The sequence below is a fragment of the Aedes albopictus genome, chromosome 2 (assembly GCF_035046485.1).
Source record: "Aedes albopictus strain Foshan chromosome 2, AalbF5, whole genome shotgun sequence".
NCBI lineage: Eukaryota > Metazoa > Arthropoda > Insecta > Diptera > Culicidae > Aedes > Aedes albopictus.
The window spans coordinates 481,585,166-481,607,645 of record NC_085137.1 but is presented as its reverse complement, the minus strand read 5'-3'; the positions used below and the strand labels follow the sequence as shown (position 1 = coordinate 481,607,645).

The 22,480-nt window shown below is 38.3% G+C and overlaps 2 protein-coding genes across 2 annotated transcripts in view; one reads left to right on the top strand and one right to left on the bottom strand.

Annotated features, from left to right (window-relative positions):
* The first annotated feature begins 2,651 nt into the window (after nucleotides 1-2,651).
* LOC109399249 (uncharacterized) lies at nucleotides 2,652-19,367 on the top strand. Its single transcript, XM_019671689.3, has 4 exons — nucleotides 2,652-3,288; nucleotides 18,667-18,789; nucleotides 18,861-18,992; nucleotides 19,055-19,367. The coding sequence occupies exons 1-4, from the start codon at nucleotides 3,115-3,117 to the stop codon at nucleotides 19,139-19,141; spliced, it is 516 nt and encodes a 171-aa protein (XP_019527234.3). The 5' UTR covers nucleotides 2,652-3,114; the 3' UTR covers nucleotides 19,142-19,367.
* The window catches only part of LOC109429038 (tetraspanin-9), a 76,876-nt gene continuing 73,556 nt past the window's right edge, over nucleotides 19,161-22,480 (bottom strand). The window contains exons 2-7 of the mRNA XM_062854121.1: nucleotides 22,068-22,134; nucleotides 21,788-21,979; nucleotides 21,527-21,721; nucleotides 21,186-21,340; nucleotides 21,002-21,116; nucleotides 19,161-19,936 (exon numbers count right to left, since the gene is read on the bottom strand). Coding sequence (XP_062710105.1) covers nucleotides 19,799-19,936; nucleotides 21,002-21,116; nucleotides 21,186-21,340; nucleotides 21,527-21,721; nucleotides 21,788-21,979; nucleotides 22,068-22,130 — 858 coding nt within the window. The 5' untranslated portion in view covers nucleotides 22,131-22,134 and the 3' untranslated portion in view covers nucleotides 19,161-19,798. The remainder of the gene's footprint in view (nucleotides 19,937-21,001; nucleotides 21,117-21,185; nucleotides 21,341-21,526; nucleotides 21,722-21,787; nucleotides 21,980-22,067; nucleotides 22,135-22,480) is intronic.

Sequence of the window (22,480 nt, the reverse complement as noted above, 5' to 3'; positions counted from 1 at the left end):
CCAAATAAGTTCACTGGAAGTTGTTTCACTGTTTGGCCACATTGGCTACTCTTAATAATGGTATTCTGAGAACCTGTATCCCTCGGGGAAGAGGACAATCCTTGACTGTTTCCGAAACCTATCTACGTTGTCACATGATAAACTTCATGTTTTGCAAAACAAGTACAAGAAATACTAGAATTCACTAAAAAGTTATTGTGAAGAAGCATAGAAGTAATTGGTTAATGCTTGTGGAAGTGGTAAAAAATAGGTTCTATCTAAATTGGGATGCAATGAGTAATTCTCGCTGAAACTAGGCCGCCTTTTACATAAAGTCTGGGATTTCAAATTTTTCTTGCTTATTCGCTAGAATATGATAAAAAAGGATGAAAACCACTTTGGTTCGGGTAAATTGATGGACCCCTCGCTTCGGCAAGGGGCTGACAAGGTGACAAAAATGACGATTTTTTATCAAATTGCACCTAATTTATCGCATAATATCTCAAAATTTAATGTTGTAACATATACAAACTTCACGTTTCTATCAAGGGAAAATATAGACCTTTCATTTGAAGTTGAAAAATTGTTGGCAGCCATCTTGGATTTGATCGCCATTTTTAATTTTATCATTAAATCGCGATTTTCGCTGTGTTCGCAACCACCGATTTCAAATCCGAACTCATCATTAGAAACCTGAGAGCCTAAACTTTTCAAAACAATAAAAAAAAATTAGGTGTGCATTGACCGCAACAATGATATATCGATGAAAACGTTAGGCGACCTTCCATTTTCCCATACATTCTCACGCACGCATCTGATCGTACGATAACGGGATCGGTGGAATCGCATGCATGCGCGTGGCGTCTGCAGCAAAATGTCGAAAATCAAAAAATTGATTTGATGCACCTCTTAATTTTAATGGATTTGGCTGAAATTTTGACCAGTTACTTCTTTTTGGATGCCAATCAAAATATGGGGTGGACTTGAGAATCAGAGAACATTTTTACAAAAGTGGACAGGCCTAGTATTTAATGCATGTCGTACTACTCCATTGCCATTGGGAACGCACTAAAGCGCTTTGATATCTCTGTGAAACCACCCTGAAGTTTTCCTGAAACTCCCTAAAACCTTCTGGGTCCCCTTTGAAATTAAAATATCATTGTTTATTGGACCGGCAGAGGGGGTGTTTTCGGCCTTGGCAGTCTCTAAACGTTTGCAAAAACGATTATTGCATTTTAACCCGACGGTTTCGGTTATTTATTTAATCCTTGGAAATGGTTGAATAAATAACCGAAACCATCGGGTCAAAATGCAATAATCGTTTTTGCAAACGTTTAGAGACTAATAAATAAAAGAAAATCGGGTTAAGTACGGTTCCTTTGAATTCCACTAAGAATTTGCATCCTTTGACAGATACGTATTTCGACCTCAACTGTAAGGTCGTCTTCAGTGTCTTGTACTTGACTCGACTTCGAGTCAAGTACAAGACACTGAAGACGACCTTACAGTTGAGGTCGAAATACGTATCTGTCAAAGGATGCAAATTCTTAGTGGAATTCAAAGGAACCGTACTTAACCCGATTTTCTTTTATTTACAGATATTCCCCTAACAAGCCCAGGTTAATCATCATCATCACGTTTAGAGACTGCCAAGGCCGAAAACACCCCCTCTGCCGGTTCAAACACCAACAGTCGTAACGAACATCAAATTGCTTATTGGTACTATCAATTTGTGTCTATGATACACATTGAAATGCTGCTGAAATCAAGTTCAATTTATTTGAAAATTAAAATATAAAATCTATTTGACATATTTGACTCCACTTGAGCAGTGTTACCTTTCAAAAATGTATGATAAAATATATAGAATCGGTTCATCAAAGCGCAAGTTAATAGAATTTAAGATAACATCAAGGATGGCAGAAAATCACTTCAAGCGATAAATGATACAGGATACGAATAATCCAAGATAGCCTTGTTCTTGCAGTAGCATGATGCCGACGCCTCACACCGTGCTCGTATCACAGAACAATCAAAGCATCTGATGCACGCTTTATCGCGTGATGACCCGTTATCGGATCATGTTACAAGTCATGATAAATTTTATTCATCACATTGTTGCCACGTATGCACCCGTAAGCCGCATTCATGAATCGAAATGATACGTTCATAAGCATATCTGGAAGTTAAATCACCAAGAATGCTCAAAAAGTGAATGAAATCACTAATTTATCATTTCGACTTCATGATAACGATCGCATCGCGCCCGCACATGCCGAGCGAATCATTCTTCTCGGACCGAAGTTTGTTATGATGCTTGACGACAAAATGTTATCGTTGTTGCTATGATCGCGCGATGCCGTTCGACCGCGACACATTCGAAATCTGATCATGATCACTAGATTTCCATCATTGGATAACATCCTTCTTTTTACAAGATGAACCAGCCGAGGGCTGAAAATCTCGATAATAAAGATAAATAATGATAATAACATCCTTTTTCAAACAGTCTTGGATTATCAATTTCATAAAAAAATGAAACTCAATTCTGGTGAGCTGATGTCAGTCGTTGATAAAAGTTTTTAATTTGTGAGTTAGTGATATCAGATCAAATTAAAACCTATCAAAATATGCATTCTAAGAGCGCATCACACAAGCTGCCAAAAAAGCGCACCGAAAACGATGTCAAGTCGAATTATTAGTTTTCTGATTCGTCACCGCCTTTGTGCAGCAGAGCAGCATGCTTCGGATGAACATTGTTTGATGCTGCATCGCCTCTCGCGTACGGGTTGTGCGCGTTAGATAATTATCATCGGACTCGGATCGTCAATGAACCACACCGAAAAGCTGCCGAAATATCTGAGCACGCTTTTTCGGCGCAACGAGTTCTCTATTTCACACCCCTCACGCAGATGAATCCATTAGATTTTGGACGAGGTGTTTGCGGTCAGTTCGCCGTTGACAATCGGAGGTACTGATCGTGGAAGCTAGAGTTTCGAATTAGGATCAATTAGAGTGCTGCTGCATTAACGACTACCTAGAGTGTCGAGTAAAGTTTGTGGTTGCATCGGAAATTCGGATCGAGGACACATCTATTTTGATGATAGACAATTTCAGAATTTTAGGACCCCAGAAATGATCTTCCAATGCAGAGCAGTGGCCATGCTATGCCTTGTAGTGATATTGATGCAGCAAGCCCATTCCAGTTATGGCAGACCACAGGACAGCTCGAAGACGCCGAAAAGCGACAAGGCCGAACGGAGGCAAGACGTGGAGTTGACCAAAGAGACACAGATCGGCGATGCCAAGGTAGGTGGTTATGCAATTGCTATTTGGGTGAATTGCATCGATTGGTTTAACTGTCGATAGTAAATATGGTGGGTAAAAAAAATGTGCGCGCATTGCATGTGTGTGAAATAATTTTGACAATTTCCCACGTTATTAAGGACACAGGCGGCCCTGTCTAACAGATAATCTTGGTTGCTTTAAAATTTGGAAACGCAATTGAGGATGAGAAGTTATTCATGAATTTAAGCAACACGCAATGAGATTGGCCCCGATTAATGATATCAAAATCATGGATAAAACTAGGTATAAGTGAAACCGCTGCTCATCAGGCTAACAATCTCGATAATACACAAAAAAATGATCATAAACATGATGATGATGAACCTGTGCTTGTTAGGGGAATATCTGTAAGTAAAATGAAAATCGGCTTAAGTACTGTACCTTTGAATTCCACTAAGAATTTGCATCCTTTGACAGATACGTATTTCGACCTCAACTGTAAGGTCGTCTTCAGTGTCTTGTACTTGACTCGACTGAGGACTTTAAAGCTAAGGTCGAAATACGTATCTGTCAACGGATGCAAATTCTTAGTGGAATTCAAAGGAACAGTATTTAACACGATTTTCTTTTTACTTATCATAAGCATGTTTCTATGTAACCGCGTGTACACGCTTCTATTCTTTTAAGGAACATAAATATTTGAGTGAATCCAAACATAGCCGTTACAATCAATGGCTTCCGTGAAAATACCAAAAGCCCGGATCTCGTCGTTCATACAACACACAGAGCTAAAAATGATATTTATTTCTAGCTCACTCGTAGTAATAATTAGGTAGCATGGATGACAAGATACGTGCTCTTATTGTTATGGTTGATGGTCAATGCAATTATATTTTACATGCTGTACTGTGTTACGTGATTGCTACATCAGTCTTCAAGAATAATGCTCTTTCGATACTTCAAGAACATAAGTTATTATGGAGCGGACCTGGTGTGATGGTTAGAACACTTGACTATCACGCCGAGAACCTGGGATCGAATCCCACTCCCGACAAACTCACAAAATGTGGGTTCTTCCTTCGGAAAGGAAGTAAAGCGTGGGTCCCGAGATAAACTAGTCTACGGCTAAAAATCTCGTTAATACAGATAAAAAACCAGATTAATCCACCTAGTGGTGATAGTTCCTTTCTCGTTGAATATGTACTCATGATCATTCCATCGACGCAATCAATCTTGCCTTAGAGTCAGTGATCAGCCTCAAAGCTCTGTGCCTTGATAACGGATGAGAAGGAGGAAATTCTCATATCAGCGGTCTGGGACTGTACCACCTACGAATTTCTGAATCCTGAGAATACATTATTTAGAAAAACGAAAATTTTATCAAAATCATCATCGAACTGGGGCACTTATTCCGATGTTATGTTCAACGTATAGACAGAGCTGAAAATATCAGTTCTCTCAGTTGACTGCTTGACAAGCTAGGATATAACTTTTTTCACAGGTCACTTTGAGGTCTTCGACAAAGCTCTTTTTCTGCACACTTTAGGCTATATTTTATTATCATTGGTTACGAGATTCATGTAAAATTTGTAATGTTGTAATTTGAATTGCCAATATTAAATCTTATTCATATTTTAAACGCATTACAGAGCTCGCCCTCCAGTCGCAGCAAAATTTTGCGCAGTAATTTTAGACGTAAAAGGGGATTTTAAAAAAATGTTCGGGGCTGATGCGCTAAAATTTTAATTCCATACAACGTTGACCCATCCTACTGTATGTTAACATCTCAGGAATCTAAAATGGTGTGGTTTGATGAGATCGCTCTAGTATTTTTTAGGTTTTTGGTTCTCTTACACATATCTATCGCTTGCATTGATTTTGTTCACTTTCGAAATTCCATTGAAGCACTCAACGCTGCTTCTGCAACACCACCGCTAGCCTCTTATGTAGTCTGAGCCTATTTTCTTGCTAACCGTTCATCAGGTTATCGAAATGTCACGATTTGATGTGTGCCATGCATGAGTTTGGTATACTTTATACTAGACCACTTACGATGGGACACTCGGAAATGATTCTGGAACACTACCGGTAGCGTGGTCTGAGCTTATGTAAATACTAACTGTTATCAGATACAGATTACCCAGAACTAGTAATACTACCGGTCAAGCTACCGGTAGTAACTTCTGTGGACTGCGCCTATTTGGTTATTATCCATGCATCAGGTTACTGACAAAAAAGCGATTTGATGTACCGCAAGCATGGGTTTGGTTCATTTTTATGTTGGTCCACTTTCGGCGGAACACTCTAAACCGGTTCATTTTTACATTTGACCAATTCCTGCGGGACACACGGAACCGGTTATGGAACACTACCGGTGGTCTCTAACGTAATCTAAGGCTTTCTTTTGAAAACCGTTCATCAGGTTATCGAAAAAGCCGCGATTTGATGTGTCGCATGCATGGGGTTCGGTTTCCTTCCACACTTGACCACTTCCGGAGGAACACCCGGAACCGATCCCGGGACACTATTTGTTTTCCCAATTATGATCTGAGATGTTTTTTCTTGTTATTCGTTCATCAGAATACCTAAGAAGCCATTTGATGTGTCGCGAATATTGGTTTGGTTCTTTTTTACATTCGGCCACTCTCCGCGAGACAGATGTACAATTAGTTTCTAATGTGGGCTTAGTCTAGTTTCTTGCTAACCGCACAATTAGGTATGTATGCATGAGTTTGCTTCACTTTCATATTTGGCCACTTCCGGTGGACACCCGGAACCGGTTCCGGAATGCTACCGGTTCAGTGAGGCTATTTTCCTGTTTACCGTTCACCAGGTCATAGGAAAAGCGGCGATTTGATGTGTCGCATGCATGAGTTTGGTTTACTTTTATATTTGACAACTTCCGGCGGGACACCCGGAACCGGTTCCGGAATGCTACCGGTTCAGTGAGACTATTTTCCTGTTGATCGTTCATCAGATCATAGGAAAAGCGGTGATTTGATGTGTCGCATGCATGGGTTTGGTTCACTTTTATATTTGGCCACTTCCGGTGGGACACCCGGAACCGGTTCCGGAATGCTACCGGTTCAGTGAGGCTATTTTCCTGTTTACCGTTCATCAGGTCATAGGAAAAGCGGCGATTTGATATGTCGCATGCATGGGTTTGGTTCACTTTTATATTTGGCCACTTTCGGCGGGACACCCGGAACCGGTTCCGGAATGCTACCGGTTCAGTGAGACTATTTTCCTGTTGACCGTTCATCAGATAATCGAAAATGCCGTGGTTTGATGGGTCGCATGCATTGGTTTGTTGCATTTTTATATCTGGCCCCTTCCTGGGGTACCGGTCCGGAACACCTAAATGGCCATAACTCCGGAACGGCTGGACCGATCTGAACCATTTTCAATAGGAAACAATGGGACAATAGGCCGCGTCGAATGAACCATCGGTCGTTGAAATCGGATCATATTTACTATCTAAAAATGAGGTGACCTTTTTGTACACATACACACACACACATACATACACACACACATACATACACACAGACATCATCTCAACTCGTCGAGCTGAGTCGATTGGTATATAAGACTTGACCTCTCCGGGGGCTCTATCCAATTTTCGTTTTTGGAGTGAACATATAGCCTTTCGGTACACCTTGGTGCACGAGAAAGGCAAAAACATAAATTATTTATATGATTTTTTACAGCCAGCATGTGCAAAATGTGCATAGAAATTTTTTAGCTGGTTTCGCGTCAACATGCGCAAAATTAAAGCACACGAATTTCCTTCAAAGCCATTTACGATCGGCAACGCTTGACTGATCTGCTAAACCAAGTTTTTGGCACATGGTTTCGACCTTCCGCCTATGGTTTATTTCCTTCTTTACGGTCTGTTTAAAATGAAATCTTGTCTTTGCTCTTGCTGTGCTTCCTTGATCTGTAGATAAATGATCTGATCTGAAAAATAGTAGGTATCATTATCTAGATACATGAAACCTAACTTTGTGTTGATAGCACATTTTATTGATCATATGTTACAAGGAGATTGTCTACGAAACAAAAATCAGGCCTATGGGCCAAACATTAGTAGCATGAAAATTGGGAGGTGAAAATTATGGGAAAGTAAGATTTTTCAATTTCACTGGAACCTTTTTTTATGCCATTCGGTTCTTGATCATGGGCATTTGAAATGGGGACCAAGAGGCCTTCAGGAAGTGCCTTGAGAGCCCAAAATAGAGGGTTCCAAGGGGCTTCAGGGACATTTTTATTTATATTCTTCAATCACTAGTTTAAAGCTTTTTTGTCCACTAGTGCACTGCGTGAGCGATTCCAATTGGCACTTACTCTAACTCTTACTCTACAGCGCCTTAATGTATTCTATTCTTATTCTACTATATCGAACTGGTTGCCTTTCCGCTGCTGTCACTTTTCTACCCTGTCCATGATAGAATGATGAGCACGAGTATGTTGATGTGTGGCTCTTATTCCTTTTCCAGTCCGATTGGGGGTCCATTATGAATTTCCGTTAGCCGATATCCAGGTTGGAGCATATGCTCTGAAGAGGGTCAGGTGCCAGCCGCTCTCGGGGGGAAGAACAAGTGACGAAAAATTGCAAGTGCCGGAGCTGGGATCGAACCCATGACCATCCACTTACGAAGTGAAGGTTTCGTTGGCCTTAATGGTATTACGGAGATTCCATCGTTTCAATGGCATTTCAAATTGATCATGATGACGTTTCAATGGAATAACGGAGGATTCATGGGGATTTTGAAGGCATTTCAATGGGATTATGGAGGTTTTCATGGTTTCAAGGCATTTCCGGGCCCTTTCAAAGGTTTTTGTAAAGGGGTCTCTAAAAATCATCTGAATCTTCCTGAAATGCCTCCGAAACCTCCCTAAAACCCCAACGGACCCCATGTATCGTTCCTGAGACCCTGCGAAATTGTCTAAAACTTTCGAAATACCATGTTTCAGCATTGTAGAGTTTTTTCTTTGACATAATTCTTACCAAATCGATTTGGCATAACGTTTCGGCCTACTTCATTCGGCCGTCTTCAGATCATTTATTAATTGAGTCAAGTTAGAACAATTTTCGTTTTTTATCTACAATTTGAAATTGCCACTCACTTACACAAATCGTTCGTGCAAAGTTTACTAAATAAGGTTTGTTACGTGGTTGGTAATCTAATTTAATGTAGTGTTTGTCTAGGTTTTTTGGTAGCTGAATGCCAATCTGAAAAAAAATCTTGTTTGCCGTATAATCAATTATAAAATTACAAAAAAAATCAAATGCGTTGAAAACTGCAATAACACTTACATCGATTATTCGAACTTGTTGAGACAGAATTTATCAAAAAAAAAAACAATTAATCATTTTATGAACAAAGATTTTGGAAGAGGGAAAATATTTTTGATAAATATCATGCATGACTTTTTTATTTCTTTGTATGAACTTAGCCAAACTCTTCTGGAAATGAGACCTTCAAGCTCCACAAGTTTGAATCTCTTCACTTTATTGGCGTAGTTCCTCAAAAAAAATCCTTCAGAAATTTCTCCAAGACTTTCCATAATTTCCTCAAAGAATCTTTCCAGGTATTCCTCTAAGAATTTCTGCCAATAATCCTGAAGAATTTTTTTCCAGAAATTCCTCGAAAGTTCTTCCAGGAGTTCCTCCAAGAATTCAACCAGAAACCCCTACAAGAATCCTTCCAGGAATTTCTCCAATAATTCCTTCCAGGAGTTTCTTCAAGAATTTCTCCAGATATTACTCTATATATTCTGCCAAAAAATCCTCAAAGAATCCCTCTGAGTATTCCTCCAAGAATTTCTCCAGGAATTCCTCATATACTTCTGCCATGAAGTTCTCCAAGCATTCCTCCAGGAATTCCTACGAGAGTTTCTCCAGGAATTCCTCGTAGACATTTGCCAAGAAATTTTCCAAGCATACCTCCGAGTTTCGAATGAGTGTAATCAGTTTCGTACCTTTTAATTCTGCCCTATGTTGCTTATCCTTCGACAGATACGCGTATTTCGACTACCACTTGTAATCTTCCTCAGTGTCAGTTATCCACTATATAATAACTGACACTGAGGGAGATATTACAAGTGGTAGTCGAAATACGCGTATCTGTCAAAGGATAAGCAACATAGGGCAGAATTAAAAGGTACGAAACTGATTACACTCATTCGAAGAGGGTATTCTGCTTAGAGGGTTCGAAAAGTCGGTACAAGATTCCTCCGAGAGTTTCTCCAGGAATCCCTCCAAGAATTTTCACATGAAGCTCTCAACGAATTCCTCAAAATCTTTCTCCAGAAACCTGCAGGAAATCGTCCAGAAATTCATCAAAAAATTACCCCAGGGATTCTTTCAAGATTATTTTCAGGCACTGCTCCAGAAATTCCCCCAGGAAATTGTGAAGAAATTTTTCATTTGGAATTCCAACAGAAATTACTTCAGGAAATCCTCCAAGAAGAATTTTTCTAGAAATTTCTCCAGGATTTTTTTAAGATTTTTTTTCAAGAATTCCTCCAGAAATTCTTTTATAAATACCCCAGGGTCCTTCTGTAAACCTTTAGTAATTCATCAAGAAAGTACTCCTGGGATTACTCTAAGAATTCGTCCGTGAATTCCTTCAGGGCTTTCCTCAGAGTTTCCTCCGAAAATTGTTAAGGAATTGCGCCAAAAATTGCTTCCGAAATTCCTCCAGGTACTCTTTCAGGAATTGCTCCAGGAATTCCTAAATATGTAAATAGTTTTTGGAATTCCACCAGCAAGTCCAAGAATTCCTCAAGAGTGTTTGCCTCCAAGATATGCTTCAATGCTTCTGTCAAAAATTCCTCTAAGAACCCCTTCAGCAATTTCATCAGGGATTCTTTTATAAATTACTCTTGGAATACATAAAAGGATTTAAAAAAAAATACCATCAGGAATTCTTTCAGGAAATCCTTCAGAAATTCTTCCAGAAATTCCTTCACAAATTCCTCCAGGAATTCCTTCACGAATTCCTCCAGGAATTCCTTCAAGACATCCGACAAGAGTTACTCCAACAATCCAGAAATCCTTCCAGAATTCCCTTCCATGAATTACTTCAGGAATACCTTCAAGACTTCTTTCAAGAATTCCACCAAGAATCTCTATAGGAATTTCTCCAGGAATTTCTCGGTAAATTCTTTCAGGAATTCCTCCAAGATTTCCTGCAAGAACTCCCCCAGGAATTTCCCCAAGAGTTTCTTGATGAAATTTCTGGAGAAAATGCTGATGGAATTCCTGGAATACTTTCTGGTAGAGTTCACGTAAAAATTTGTGAAATAAATTCAAAAGCATATCCGGGGGAAATTCTTAGAGGAATTCCTGAAGGATTTCCTTGAGGAATTCCTGAAGGACTTCCTTGAGCTGGAGGAGTTTTCAAAGTAATTTTTTTAATTTTTATTTTCTGGAGTAACTTCTGGAAAATTCCTTGTAGGAATTCCTGGAGTACTTCTTGAAATAATTCTTGGAGGAATTTGTGGAGGAATTCCTGGTGAAATTGATAGAGCAATTCCTGGAGGAATTTTTGGAGGAATTTTTGAAGTATTTCCCGGAGGAATTCCTGAAATATCTCTTGTAGGAATTCCTAGAGTATTTTCCGGAACAATTCCTAGAGAAATTCCTGTAGAAATTCCAGAAAAAAATCGTAGAGTAAATCCTGGAGAAATCCCTGAAGGAATTGCAGGAATACTTGCTAGACGAATTTCTGGAATATATCCTGGAGCATATTCTGGAGGAAAATTTCTGGAGAAATTCCTGGAGAGATCCTTGGAAAAAAAATCATAGGGAAGTTCTTGGAGGAATTCCTGGAGAAACTATCGGAGGAATTCCTGGAAGAATGCTTGGAGAACTTCTTGGCAGAATTCTATGAGGAATTCCTAGAGAAATTCTTGGAGGAATACCTAGAGGGATTCTTTGAGGAATTCTTGGCAGATTTTTTAGAGTAATATCTGGAAAAATTCTTGAAGAAATTCCTGGTGGAATTCTCGAAGGAATTCTTGGAGAAATTCCTGGAAGGATTCTTGTAGGAGTTTCTGGTTGAATTCTTTACGGAACTCCAGGAAAAATGTTCGAGGAATTTCCGGAAAAATTCCTGGAGGAATTCTTCCAGGAGTTATTGGCAGAAATTCTTAGTGGGATACCTGGAAAGATTCTTTGAGGAATTCTTGGTGAACTTCTTGCAGGAATTTCTGAAGGATTTTTAGGAGGAACTACGCCGATAAGGTAAAGAGATTCTAGAGTAAAGCCTCTGGAGTTTGAAGGTCTCAATTCCCGAATAGTTTGGGTGAACTAGATCACCAAGTGAATGTTGCTTAGTTATCAGAATTGCATTCCGAGGCTCTAAGAGTAGCGTAGATTATATTCCGCGAGCATTCACTATGATAAAATAAATATCCTAAGATTTATAGATATTGCGACCCATACTTCAAAATACATTGGGTCCATTTGTATGCCAGCGGATACCCTAATAGCAACACATAGAGATACTCATAATACATATTATGAGGTGCAACAGACACAATCGTGAAAGAATTATGCCGATAGAGTGAACAGAAACAAGAGTAGAGCCTGTATATCTTGGAGGTCCTAATTTCAAAATAGTTTGGGATGCCAGGAATATCGCACGAATGTACCAGAAGCATTATAGTTGTGCACTGAGGCTCCATCAGCAGTATAGACTACATTCCACGAATATATTTAACAATTTAAGCATGATACAGTATGTAGATATCGTAACCCAAAATTCAAAGTGTATTGGAGGCCATTCGTAATTCAAGGAATGTCCAGCTACCACAATATCGAGTTGCTCGTAGCTTTGTGAGGTCTAGTGGACATCAACGTGACTAAATTTCTTGAACAGAGTGAACACAAATGACGGTATGTAGATGTTGTAGATCTTAAGAAAATGAATTCCAGAGTAGTTTGGATGACCTAGATCACCCAATTCATGTACCATGAATTTTCTAGGAGTGCTTTGAGGCTTTCTGGATACCGTAGGCTATGTTCTGTGATGATTCATCGTGTATAAAATTTGGTATAGGATGTTGGATTTGTGACAAAAATTTCGGAGTATTTTGGAAGCCTTAGAATAGCCCTGGGATCAAAACTTCAACAGACTATGATGGGTAGTTATACATTGCATGTCAAGGATCAGTGAAAACTATTCTCACCCATGGGGCAGTATGGACACCACAAGACTTTTGTGAATTTTGAACATGTTTTACACCTAGGGTGCGGGCACTGGTTTTGGCCAGTCTAAGGGAAATCATTTTTATAAAAATAACACTAGTTTACAAAATAAAACGAAAGTCGTGAACTTCTGTCAACGACCTAAATTTCTGAAGCATAATTTAGCGCTGATTTCGGAACCGTGCTTCAAAAAATTTAAAGTAGAACAGTTTTTGAGTTTTAGCTCAATATTGAGTTTTATAACTTTTAAAAATATGGAATTTAAAAAAATTCAAATATCTTGCGTTTTGATCAACCAATTTTAAATATTTTTCCATAAATTAAAAGCTGAATATAATATCATTCGATCATCTGAACGCAGGTTTTGCGTCAGATTGATGAAATTCAAGATATTGGCGAGTTTTAGGGATGATCTCCTAAAATTTTAGCAAATTTTCCAAAAATATATGAAGAAATGTATTTTTTTCATTAAGAAAAAAAACAATCTAAAAATTATTTCTCAACGTTTATTTGACATATCAAATGTAGGCGAGTTACAGTAAAAAATTCAGCTCAATCGAAAAATTGGTTACGGAGAATGAGATGTGTGAAGTGAGCGACTTTGCTTAAAAATAGAACAAAAATCGATTTCAAATCATTAACCTTGTATGGAAAGTCGAAAAATTTTCCGCTCTACTGTAATTTTTTTCCTTCGCGTTTTCGAACTCAGGGCTTGATTCTACACCAAAAACGATCATCAGCTTACCGAGTTCAAAAATGCTGTAAACTAGTGTAATCAATAATCCAATGAAAATTACCAATGTGTTAAATGAAAGGTTTCGATCCATACTTTATTAGAAAAATGCAGAAATCAAGCTAATACTTGATGTTTGTATTAAAAGTGGCACTGGCCAAAATAGAAGCATTGCCGCAGTTTTGGCCATATTCTCAGCTTTGGTAACCTATTTTGGCCAATCACGTGTATTTCTTATGGGAGTGGCCAAATTAGAAGCACCCTGGCCAAAATAGAGTTATGGGAGCTGATTTGTTAAGGAAAATTATTTTTTTCTTCCAGTTTTTAATCAAAATGTATGGTTTTCACAGCTGGACTTCCGTGAATCGCATATCAGTCCCATCTTTGCTGGATTTCCTATGCAAATGGGACATATATGCGATTCACGGCAGTGTAATCATCATATCATATTAGAATCTACTAGTAAAAAATAAATATATGCCGATTTAGATTGTAACAGGCGGAATACCGCACTATGGCCAAAAGTCGGGGCTGGCCAAAACTGAAGCTTCTACACGCAAAACAAGAAAAGCTACCAAAAATTGAGATATGCCTTTTCTATCAATTTATGTATTAAAAACGTACAGAAAATGTGATAAATCATAATCCATTCGTTGTATTAAGATGCGCTACACGGTTCCATAGCTTCCATACCACTACACACAAACACCTCCATTCAAACCCGAGAAGTTGAACCGGGTTGCGTCTAAAAATAACTTTCGCTTCGCTGCTGAGCTTCGCGTCCTATTGTCTACATGGAATTTTCCACTTGCAAACAGCAACCTGCTGGATGCGGGCTTTTCAGTGCACAATGGGTCTAGAGTCGTATTTACGAAGACAAAAATGTTTCTGCCAAGTTCTGTCATTTCTTTTTTTTTTTCATTAGGCCGTTACAAATATTTATTTCACTTTTTGTCCCACCACTCTTTGACTGGTCGAGGGGGGGATAAAAATAATAAAGCATTTAATTTGAAAAATATTAAAAACTCATCGGATTTGTTAAAGAATTTCGAGCAAGACCCGAAATTTTGATAAATATTTTTTTGTCTGCCCCCTCAAAATGCAAAATCCAGCCAAAAATTTTTGAAGGGGGGGGGGGGGGGGGAGACAAAAAGTCAAAATAAAATTTGTATCAGCCTTATTGTGAAATGGTTACGGTCAATCAAGTGTGGCTTATCCACACTGGCTGCTGATTAATTATTCTCTATACAATATCAGAATGTTTTACAATGTTATAGCAAATTTACAAAAATAAAACATTCGATTGATTTGATTGATTTGTCTGTATTCAAGAGACTTTCAGCCCTTGGATAAAACATTCGAATCATTAGAACTTTTTGAAAAATTTTCAATAAATTGCAACTTTTTTGCCTTTGGTCATATTTTAGTCGAGTCCAACGATACATGAAGACCAATACATTAGTCACAAACATTCAAAATTTAATTTAATTCGGTTCGCTTAGTCCTAAGGTACAGTAATTTGATAAACGGAAGTCAAAAACTAGATATAGATAGAAGGGCTCTAATTTCGTGTAAAGTGGAATAATCAATCAAGCCCAAATTTGCACCAATTAAATCAAACTCGTTGAGGAACAAGTAATCAAAATTTGAATAGTTTTGGTGGACTTTATAAAAGGATACAACTTGCTAAAAATGTTTTATGCAATTTTTAAAACTTAGCATGCTTTTGTATATACCACTAGGCGGTGCTAGAGGTCAAGCAAATTTTAAATTTAATATATCTCAGAATTCTGGTTACTTACAAAGTTGGTGTCTTTGACAATGTTGTTTGGTAGGTCAAGGGCTTACAGTTAATGGTCCACTTGTTTCGAAATTTTGCCACAAGGAAGCGCAAGTTACACATTTGCAAAATTATGGAAATGAATTTTTTTTTTCGTAAAGCAATCAAAAAGCTGTAATTTAGTTTTCTTTCAACATATTAAGGTCAAGTCAAAGGTTTTTCAAAGAGCTATATATTAGTCATAAATGTGCAAAATTTCATTTCATTCGGTTCACTTAATCCAGAGATATAGCAGTTTAACGAGGAACACTCAAATATGAAACATTTTACTAGAGTCGCTCCAACTTCATGTAAAACTATCCAATCGAGCTCAAATTTATACCATTTATAGCTAATTAGTTGTGCAACTAGCAGATAAAATTTGAGAACATTCCCTACACATTATAGAAAGTTACAGGTTGCTGAATATATTCGAGAAAATAAGTAAAAGATACATGCTTCTACTAATTTGCAACTAACGCCGTCTACTGACAGAATCCTGAACCAATCAGCTAATCAACTGAAACGCCTTAATAAACCAAACAACATTGCCGAAGAAACCAACTTTCTAAGTAATCAGAGTTCTGAGATATATGGAATATAATAGGGTATCGCGCCACTTGGGCGGTGGTTCTATATTCGTCTGTTTGCCACTATAACTCAGTCAATTTTGAACCAATTGACTTGAAATGTTGTACTCGGGTAGATACTATACCTATCTCAACACATTCCAAAAGTTGTGCCAATTGGTTCAAATTTGACTGAGTTATAGTGGAAAACAGACGAATATAGAACCACCGCCCAAGTGGCGCGATTCCCTAATTAATTTATCGTCAGCGCTACCTAGTGGTGGAATTTTGAATCAAACGGCCCATCACTAGTAAAACCTTGGCTGGCCTAACAACTTTGCCAAGTATACCGAATATTTAAGTAATCATGGTGCTAAGATGTACGGTATGGAAATTTCGCCAGTGCTACGTCTTGCTGTCTGTGATATCTGTCATACCAGAGACAAACAGACGTAACACTGATGAAATGTTTATACCAAATATCTCATCATCCTGGTTACTTAGAGAGTTGGTGTCTTCGGCAATATTATTTGGCTGGTCAAGAACTAACAAATGATGAGCCGTTTGATTCAAAATTCCACAGCGCTAGTAAGCAAACAAATATTATATTCCATATATCTCAGGACTCAGATCACTTAGAAAGTTGATGTCTTCGGCGATGTTGTTAGGTTGGTTACGGCCGCTCAGTTGATTAGTTGATTGGTTCAAGGTTCTGTCAGTAGGCGGCGCTAGTTACGAATTAATTGAAGCATGCAACTTTTATTTATTATTTCAAATATATTCAGCAAGCTATAACTTTTTCAAAAAAGCACCAAATATTCTCAATTTTTTTCCTGCCAGTTGCACAACTAGTAAGCTATAAACGGTACAAATTTGGGCTCGATTGTATAACTTTACATTAAATTGGATCAACTCTAATAAAGTAGTTCATATTTGAGTGTTCTTCGTTTAATTGCTATATCTCTGGATCAAGTGAACCGAATGAAATGCGACATTGCACAATTGAGGGGGTTAGAAGCAAAGGGGTGTAAGTGACAAAAACCCACTTTCGAGTAAATGAGGTTTAATGTTTTTGACCAATTTTTCATCCCATACAAAATGTATGGAGCTTCAAAATCAATCCAATTTTCTATGATTTATTGTAATTTTACCAATCATCGTAGAAACAATCTTAAAAAAGTTCCTGAAAGCTTGAAATCTGAAGAATTTTATGTTATGCACAGCTCAAAATCGACAAAATCGTCACCTACACCCCTTTGATTCTGGGCCCCTCAATTATGACTAATACATAGCTCTTTGAAAAACCTTTGACTTGACTTAGACACGTTCAAAGAAAACAAACTTACAGCTTGTTGATTACTTCACCAAAAAATATCAATCATTTGAATGATTTTGCAAATGTGTAACTAGCGCCGCCTAGTGGACCATTAACTGTAAGCCCTTGACTCACTTAACAACGTTGTCGAAGACACCAACTTTCTAAGTGGTGAGAGTCCTGAGATATATGAAATTTAGAATTTGCCGTTTATTGGTGGAATTTCTAATTAAACGATCCATCACCATCCATCATGGCATCGCAAATAAAATTATTAGAAAGCAGATTTTTTAATCAGTTTAACCAGACGAACCACCCTAACATAACAATAATAGGGAATAGGGTCAACAATTGAAAATAAACTTTCTAAAACACAATATGTGTCTAAAAACTTAAAGCTGAAGCTTAAACAGTTTTGTCTTCGCAAATACGGCTCTGGACCCATTGTGCAGTGTGGCGGCTGTATCACTTCCATCACCAAGCCACGTGTGTGTTGATCATGATGGCTTTCAGCCTCTTGTCTATTCATGTGCAGTTATAGCCGTGCTGGTTAGAGCGCAGGATACTGAGTATCACCATGATAGTATCTCGGTTCGATTCCCGCCACCGCCCGTATTTCTTTTTAAACATGTATTGGTATTTGATGCCGCCGCTGCTGCCATGATCAGTCTAAAAATAGAACAAAATTATTTAATAATGAGAAACCAGTGCGACAGAGAGCACACGCACACATGCGAAATTTTCCTTTTCCAGATTCTAGGAAGCCAATACAATTTTTGGTATACTGCCACCTACCAATTTTTGTATTTGCAAGGCCCTAATACAATATTTGTATATGTTTCATACCCAATTGTATTAGAATCTGCCAATCTCAGGTTGCGTGTACCCTATAACTGTTTTCTGAAGCAAAACAACTTTTTCGGATGAATAATACACAAAACTAGGTCAATTATGTGCAGTTAATTTCAATAGGACAGATTGGTGAAGTACTAGATTTGTAGTAATGAGCTGAATTTTAGTATGGTGAGAACGTCAATTCTCCGTTTCTGCAATGAAATGGTGCAAAAAGCGTGGGTATTATGATTCCTTGCCTAATTTGATGCTGCTTGAGCAAAACTTTGGATAACTATGTTGTTTATGTTGCAAGAAATGGAGAAAACAACAACACTGTTACCCAAAGTTTTGCTCAAACAGCATAAAATTAGGCAAGGAATCCCACGCTTTTTGCACCATTTCATTGCAGAAACGGAGAATTGACCTTCTCACCATACAAAAATTCAGCTCATTACTACAAATCTAGTACTTTACCGATCTGTCCTATTGACCTTCTCACCATACAAAAATTCAGCTCATTACTACAAATCTAGTACTACACCGAACGTGCCCCATTCGGAGTGTTTTGAAAAAAAAATGTGTTTTTGTGTACATGCTGTGCGTAGAACAATTTCTCATAAAACCTTATTTTAAATGGTATGAAACTTATAATTTTCATACACAAAAAACTTTTTGTGTAAAGTCAGATATAATTCTAATTTCGAATGTTCCTCTGCTGATACTACATTGCAGATAAATGGAGTAAATGCTCCCTGCATTGAAAGTGCAAAAGAATTCGAACGTTTGAAAATATTGAGGGTGTCCAATGTCCATACTGCCCCGCCTACCCCAATTAATGACGGTTTCTTCAGCCTCAAAGGCGGCAATACCGATGACGATAACACTAATTATTCGAATTGATCCCCACAGGTATACGGTTTGATCCACAATAAATCCGAAGACAAAGACGCCGTCCAGGAAAAGGAAGGCATCCATTCGAAGATCCTGTCGATGTACGACAAAGTGCAGCAAAAGATCGTGAATCTTTTGAACGTAAACTATACGGAGTACGACCATGGTAATGTAATGTTGAATACTAACATTTTTTTTTTCTTGAACTATAGCCTGGAGCTGTCGTAGACAAGGCAACAGCCAAAGACTACGAACCAAACCCAATCGAAGACTACGAAGCCCTCCGGTTGTCCATTGTCAACGCAGTGGACTTTTTCGCTAAACAGATTAATGCGGCTCTGAATGTAAGATGGCAATGTTTTTGTCATGTAACGAAGTATTGATAATATTTAATAACCAATTTCAGAAACCCCGAGAATTCTTCCGGAAGGCCAACAAAAAGTTTACGAAAACACTGAACGACCTCGGATCCAAGATAATAGAGCTGGAATAAGTTACACGGAATGACGATATGGAGTACATACAAGGTTGATTTATTTCATTTATCTCTGAGAATTACCATGTAAATACAAGTTGTGCTACTTTGGAATGCTTTGCTTCGACTTCGGCAGTCGGATATACTATTTATAAATACATAGATCTATAAGGTAGTAAAAACCAATTGTATCATATAAGGTCTAAAATCTAAGCGCGATCTATCGAAAGCTAGGTCGGAGACTCTCCCGATCACTGGATTCTTTTGTAAATACATTTTATTTTTTAACCAATTTGTTCGTTCTACTTTTGTAGTGATATCCTTATCCTTACTTTCTAAGGTGACCTAGCGTTCCATAAATTAACAATACTCTTATTTAATCTCGGGTTTTTTTAAAATACAAACAACTATCTTCGTGATTTTTGGCACAGCATCTCCTTAATCTAAGGATTCGATTTCAGCGTCTCAGCATCTCGGCGTTTAACCTAAAATAGTACATGTGTAAAATAGTAATGATTTTGATATAAATACGAGTATATTTATCCACTGCTCAGCTTCGTTGTTGTGGTTCGTGGTGTCTTACGTGATCTTCGAGGATTGTGAATTTCGTAAAGCCATATTGTGGAGTGATCTCGATACCTACATACGCAATAGTAATCGAGACAGACATCAATATCAATCGTCCAGGTAGGTTCCGGTGCTGTTCCGATTTAGGGTCGTGTCCACCGAGGGCGAGTACGATTTGTAGGTTTTCGACGATCGTTTGTGCTTGACCGTGCAGAACAGTAACATCGACGATATCAGACCGAATAGCTGCAAGAACGCAGGGACTCATGACTCAATCTTAAAACAACAAATCAGTAACAAATTTTGAAAACGACATATAAGCAATGGTGTAGCATTAACTACAGGGGATGGCCAAAATGTTTGGGATAGGCAACCTTTTTTCTCCCACAAAAAAATTAAACATGCTGTAACTTTTCATAGAGTGCATAAAAAAATCTCAAATTTTGACTGTTTGTCAACCTATTATATGTGCATCATTGGTACAAATTTGGGCTCGATTGATTGATTTTTCGCGAAGTTAGAACCGTGCGGGTAAAACACTATTTTTTAGACAACTCATTTTTGAGCAGTCATATCTCGGAAACCAATGAACCGAATTGAATGAATTTTTTAACGTTTATCAACAATATATTGATACTTAATACGACGTTATAAAATGTAATATTTTCTCACGGCGAATTAAGTTGTACCGGGTTGAAATTTTTACCCATATAGAGGAAAATAAGTCAAACTTACAATACCACACAAAAATTATTAAATGTGGTCTTCCTTCAATCTAAATAGACTCTAAGCTATCTGATTAGAGATAGTTTGAGAACAGAAGTGGAAAATCTTTGGATATCAACACTAAAATTTATTGACATTGATGTAAAAAAATTACATTTTTTTCGAGAAAAATCCAAAAAGTGTCAATCCATGATAACTTTTTTCCCCGTTTAAAAAGTACCTATGTTTGAATAGTTTGTGAAGCATTTACATATTGTTAGTGTACGTTCAAATTTTTATTCAATTCGGTTCACTGGTTTCCGAGATATGACAGCTCAAAAATGAGTTGTCTAAAAAATAGTGTTTTACCCGAACGGTTCTAACTTCGCGAAAAATTATTCAATCGAACCCAAATTTGTACCAATGATGCACATATAATAGGTTGACAAACAGTCAAAATTTGAGATTTTTTGATGCACTCTATGAAAAGTTATTGCATGTTGAATTTTTTTGTGAGAGAAAAAAAAGTTGCCTATCCCAAACATTTTGGCCATCCCCTGTATACGTCGTTTTCAAAATTTGTTACTGAAATCTTCATCATCTTACCTGTAGAAATGCTATGACTAGACCAACCGTCCCAACGACGTGTAGCCTTTGGACGAACCACATCTGGAGAATCTGGCCGCAGCTCTTGTCCCACAGCAGAGACGGGTCGCCAGCTCTGAAAGCAATCAGAATCAATTGATAAAAATTCATAACGCTCAACCGAAAATTTCGCGACGAAAATTACTTCCGGCAATCAGCGCTCTGCAGATCGTCACCCGAGCCTTCCAGCATTAGAGAACCGTAGCGCGGTCGGCAACAGGACCGCGGGACCCACCGCTCGCCCGGCCATGCACTGATGTCGTACCAGTCTTCGTACGAGCTGACACCGCAACATTGCAGCTGGAATGGGAAATACGAATTAATTGCTGTGGAATATGAGCCGTGAAATCCACTTAAGCTGAAACTATAGATCTATAAGTCATTTTTATATTAAATTTTATAGACCAGAATTCATTTTTTTCTGATAAACTAATCTAAAATCTTGGATAACACTTATTTCAATATAGTCAACTACTACCAACTCACCTCAACTTGCACCTTGTCCCAGATGGATGCCACCGAGGGTGCAAAAATTCCACCTCGATCCGACACGTTGTAGTGCTTTTCGATGCCGTACTTCAGTTCGTGAACCATCATCCGTCCGATTCCTCCCCGGAACACAAATGCCAGCGATCCCAAAAGGAACTCGCTCAAAAACAGCAACACCACCAGAGTGAAATACTATGAAATAAAATTGAAAACTTAAATACAGTCACAGTAAAAGCTAATCCCAATCAAATCCCATACAATTATCAAGAAACACCGCGACTGGAACCACGAACCGCAGCAGCCGAAGAATGCTATCACGAAACTAATCACGCCGATGGTCATGAATAGGCAGTCTGCGCTGAGGGCAGCGTGGTCTGGCAGTAGGGTGGCATAGCCGGGTGCGGCAAATCGTAGCCACACGCCGATGGCCAGGAAGCAGCTACCGCAGAGCTGCAAGCAAGCAGGGTTTAGTTGTGATTTTTTTGATAAAAGTTTAATCCTTGATGAATGACCGTTCTGTTCACATAGTAGTGCTTACCCATATTAGAACGTTGAACGAGCAGAATGTCCGTCGTATGCACGTGTAGCCGGAACTACCCATGGTGCTGTGGAGCAGAAGAAATGGAAAAGAACGTTAGATAGAGTGGAGTCGTTAATAAATGAAAAACAATTTGATTGGATCGCCTGAGGAACCAGGAGTTTTCGTTATGGAATATTCTTGATTTTCTATGGAATACATAAAGAATATTTTTGTCTGCTACACATACATGTACGTATTCAAAAATGATAAGTTTACGAAATCACCGGCTGATAGTCAGGATCTGGGAAACCGAACAGCTACCGGAGGAGTGGAAGGAAGGGGTAATCTGCCCCATTCACAAGAAAGGCGACCATTTGGAATGTGAGAACTTCAGAGCGATCACTATTTTGAATGCTGCCTACAAAGTGCTA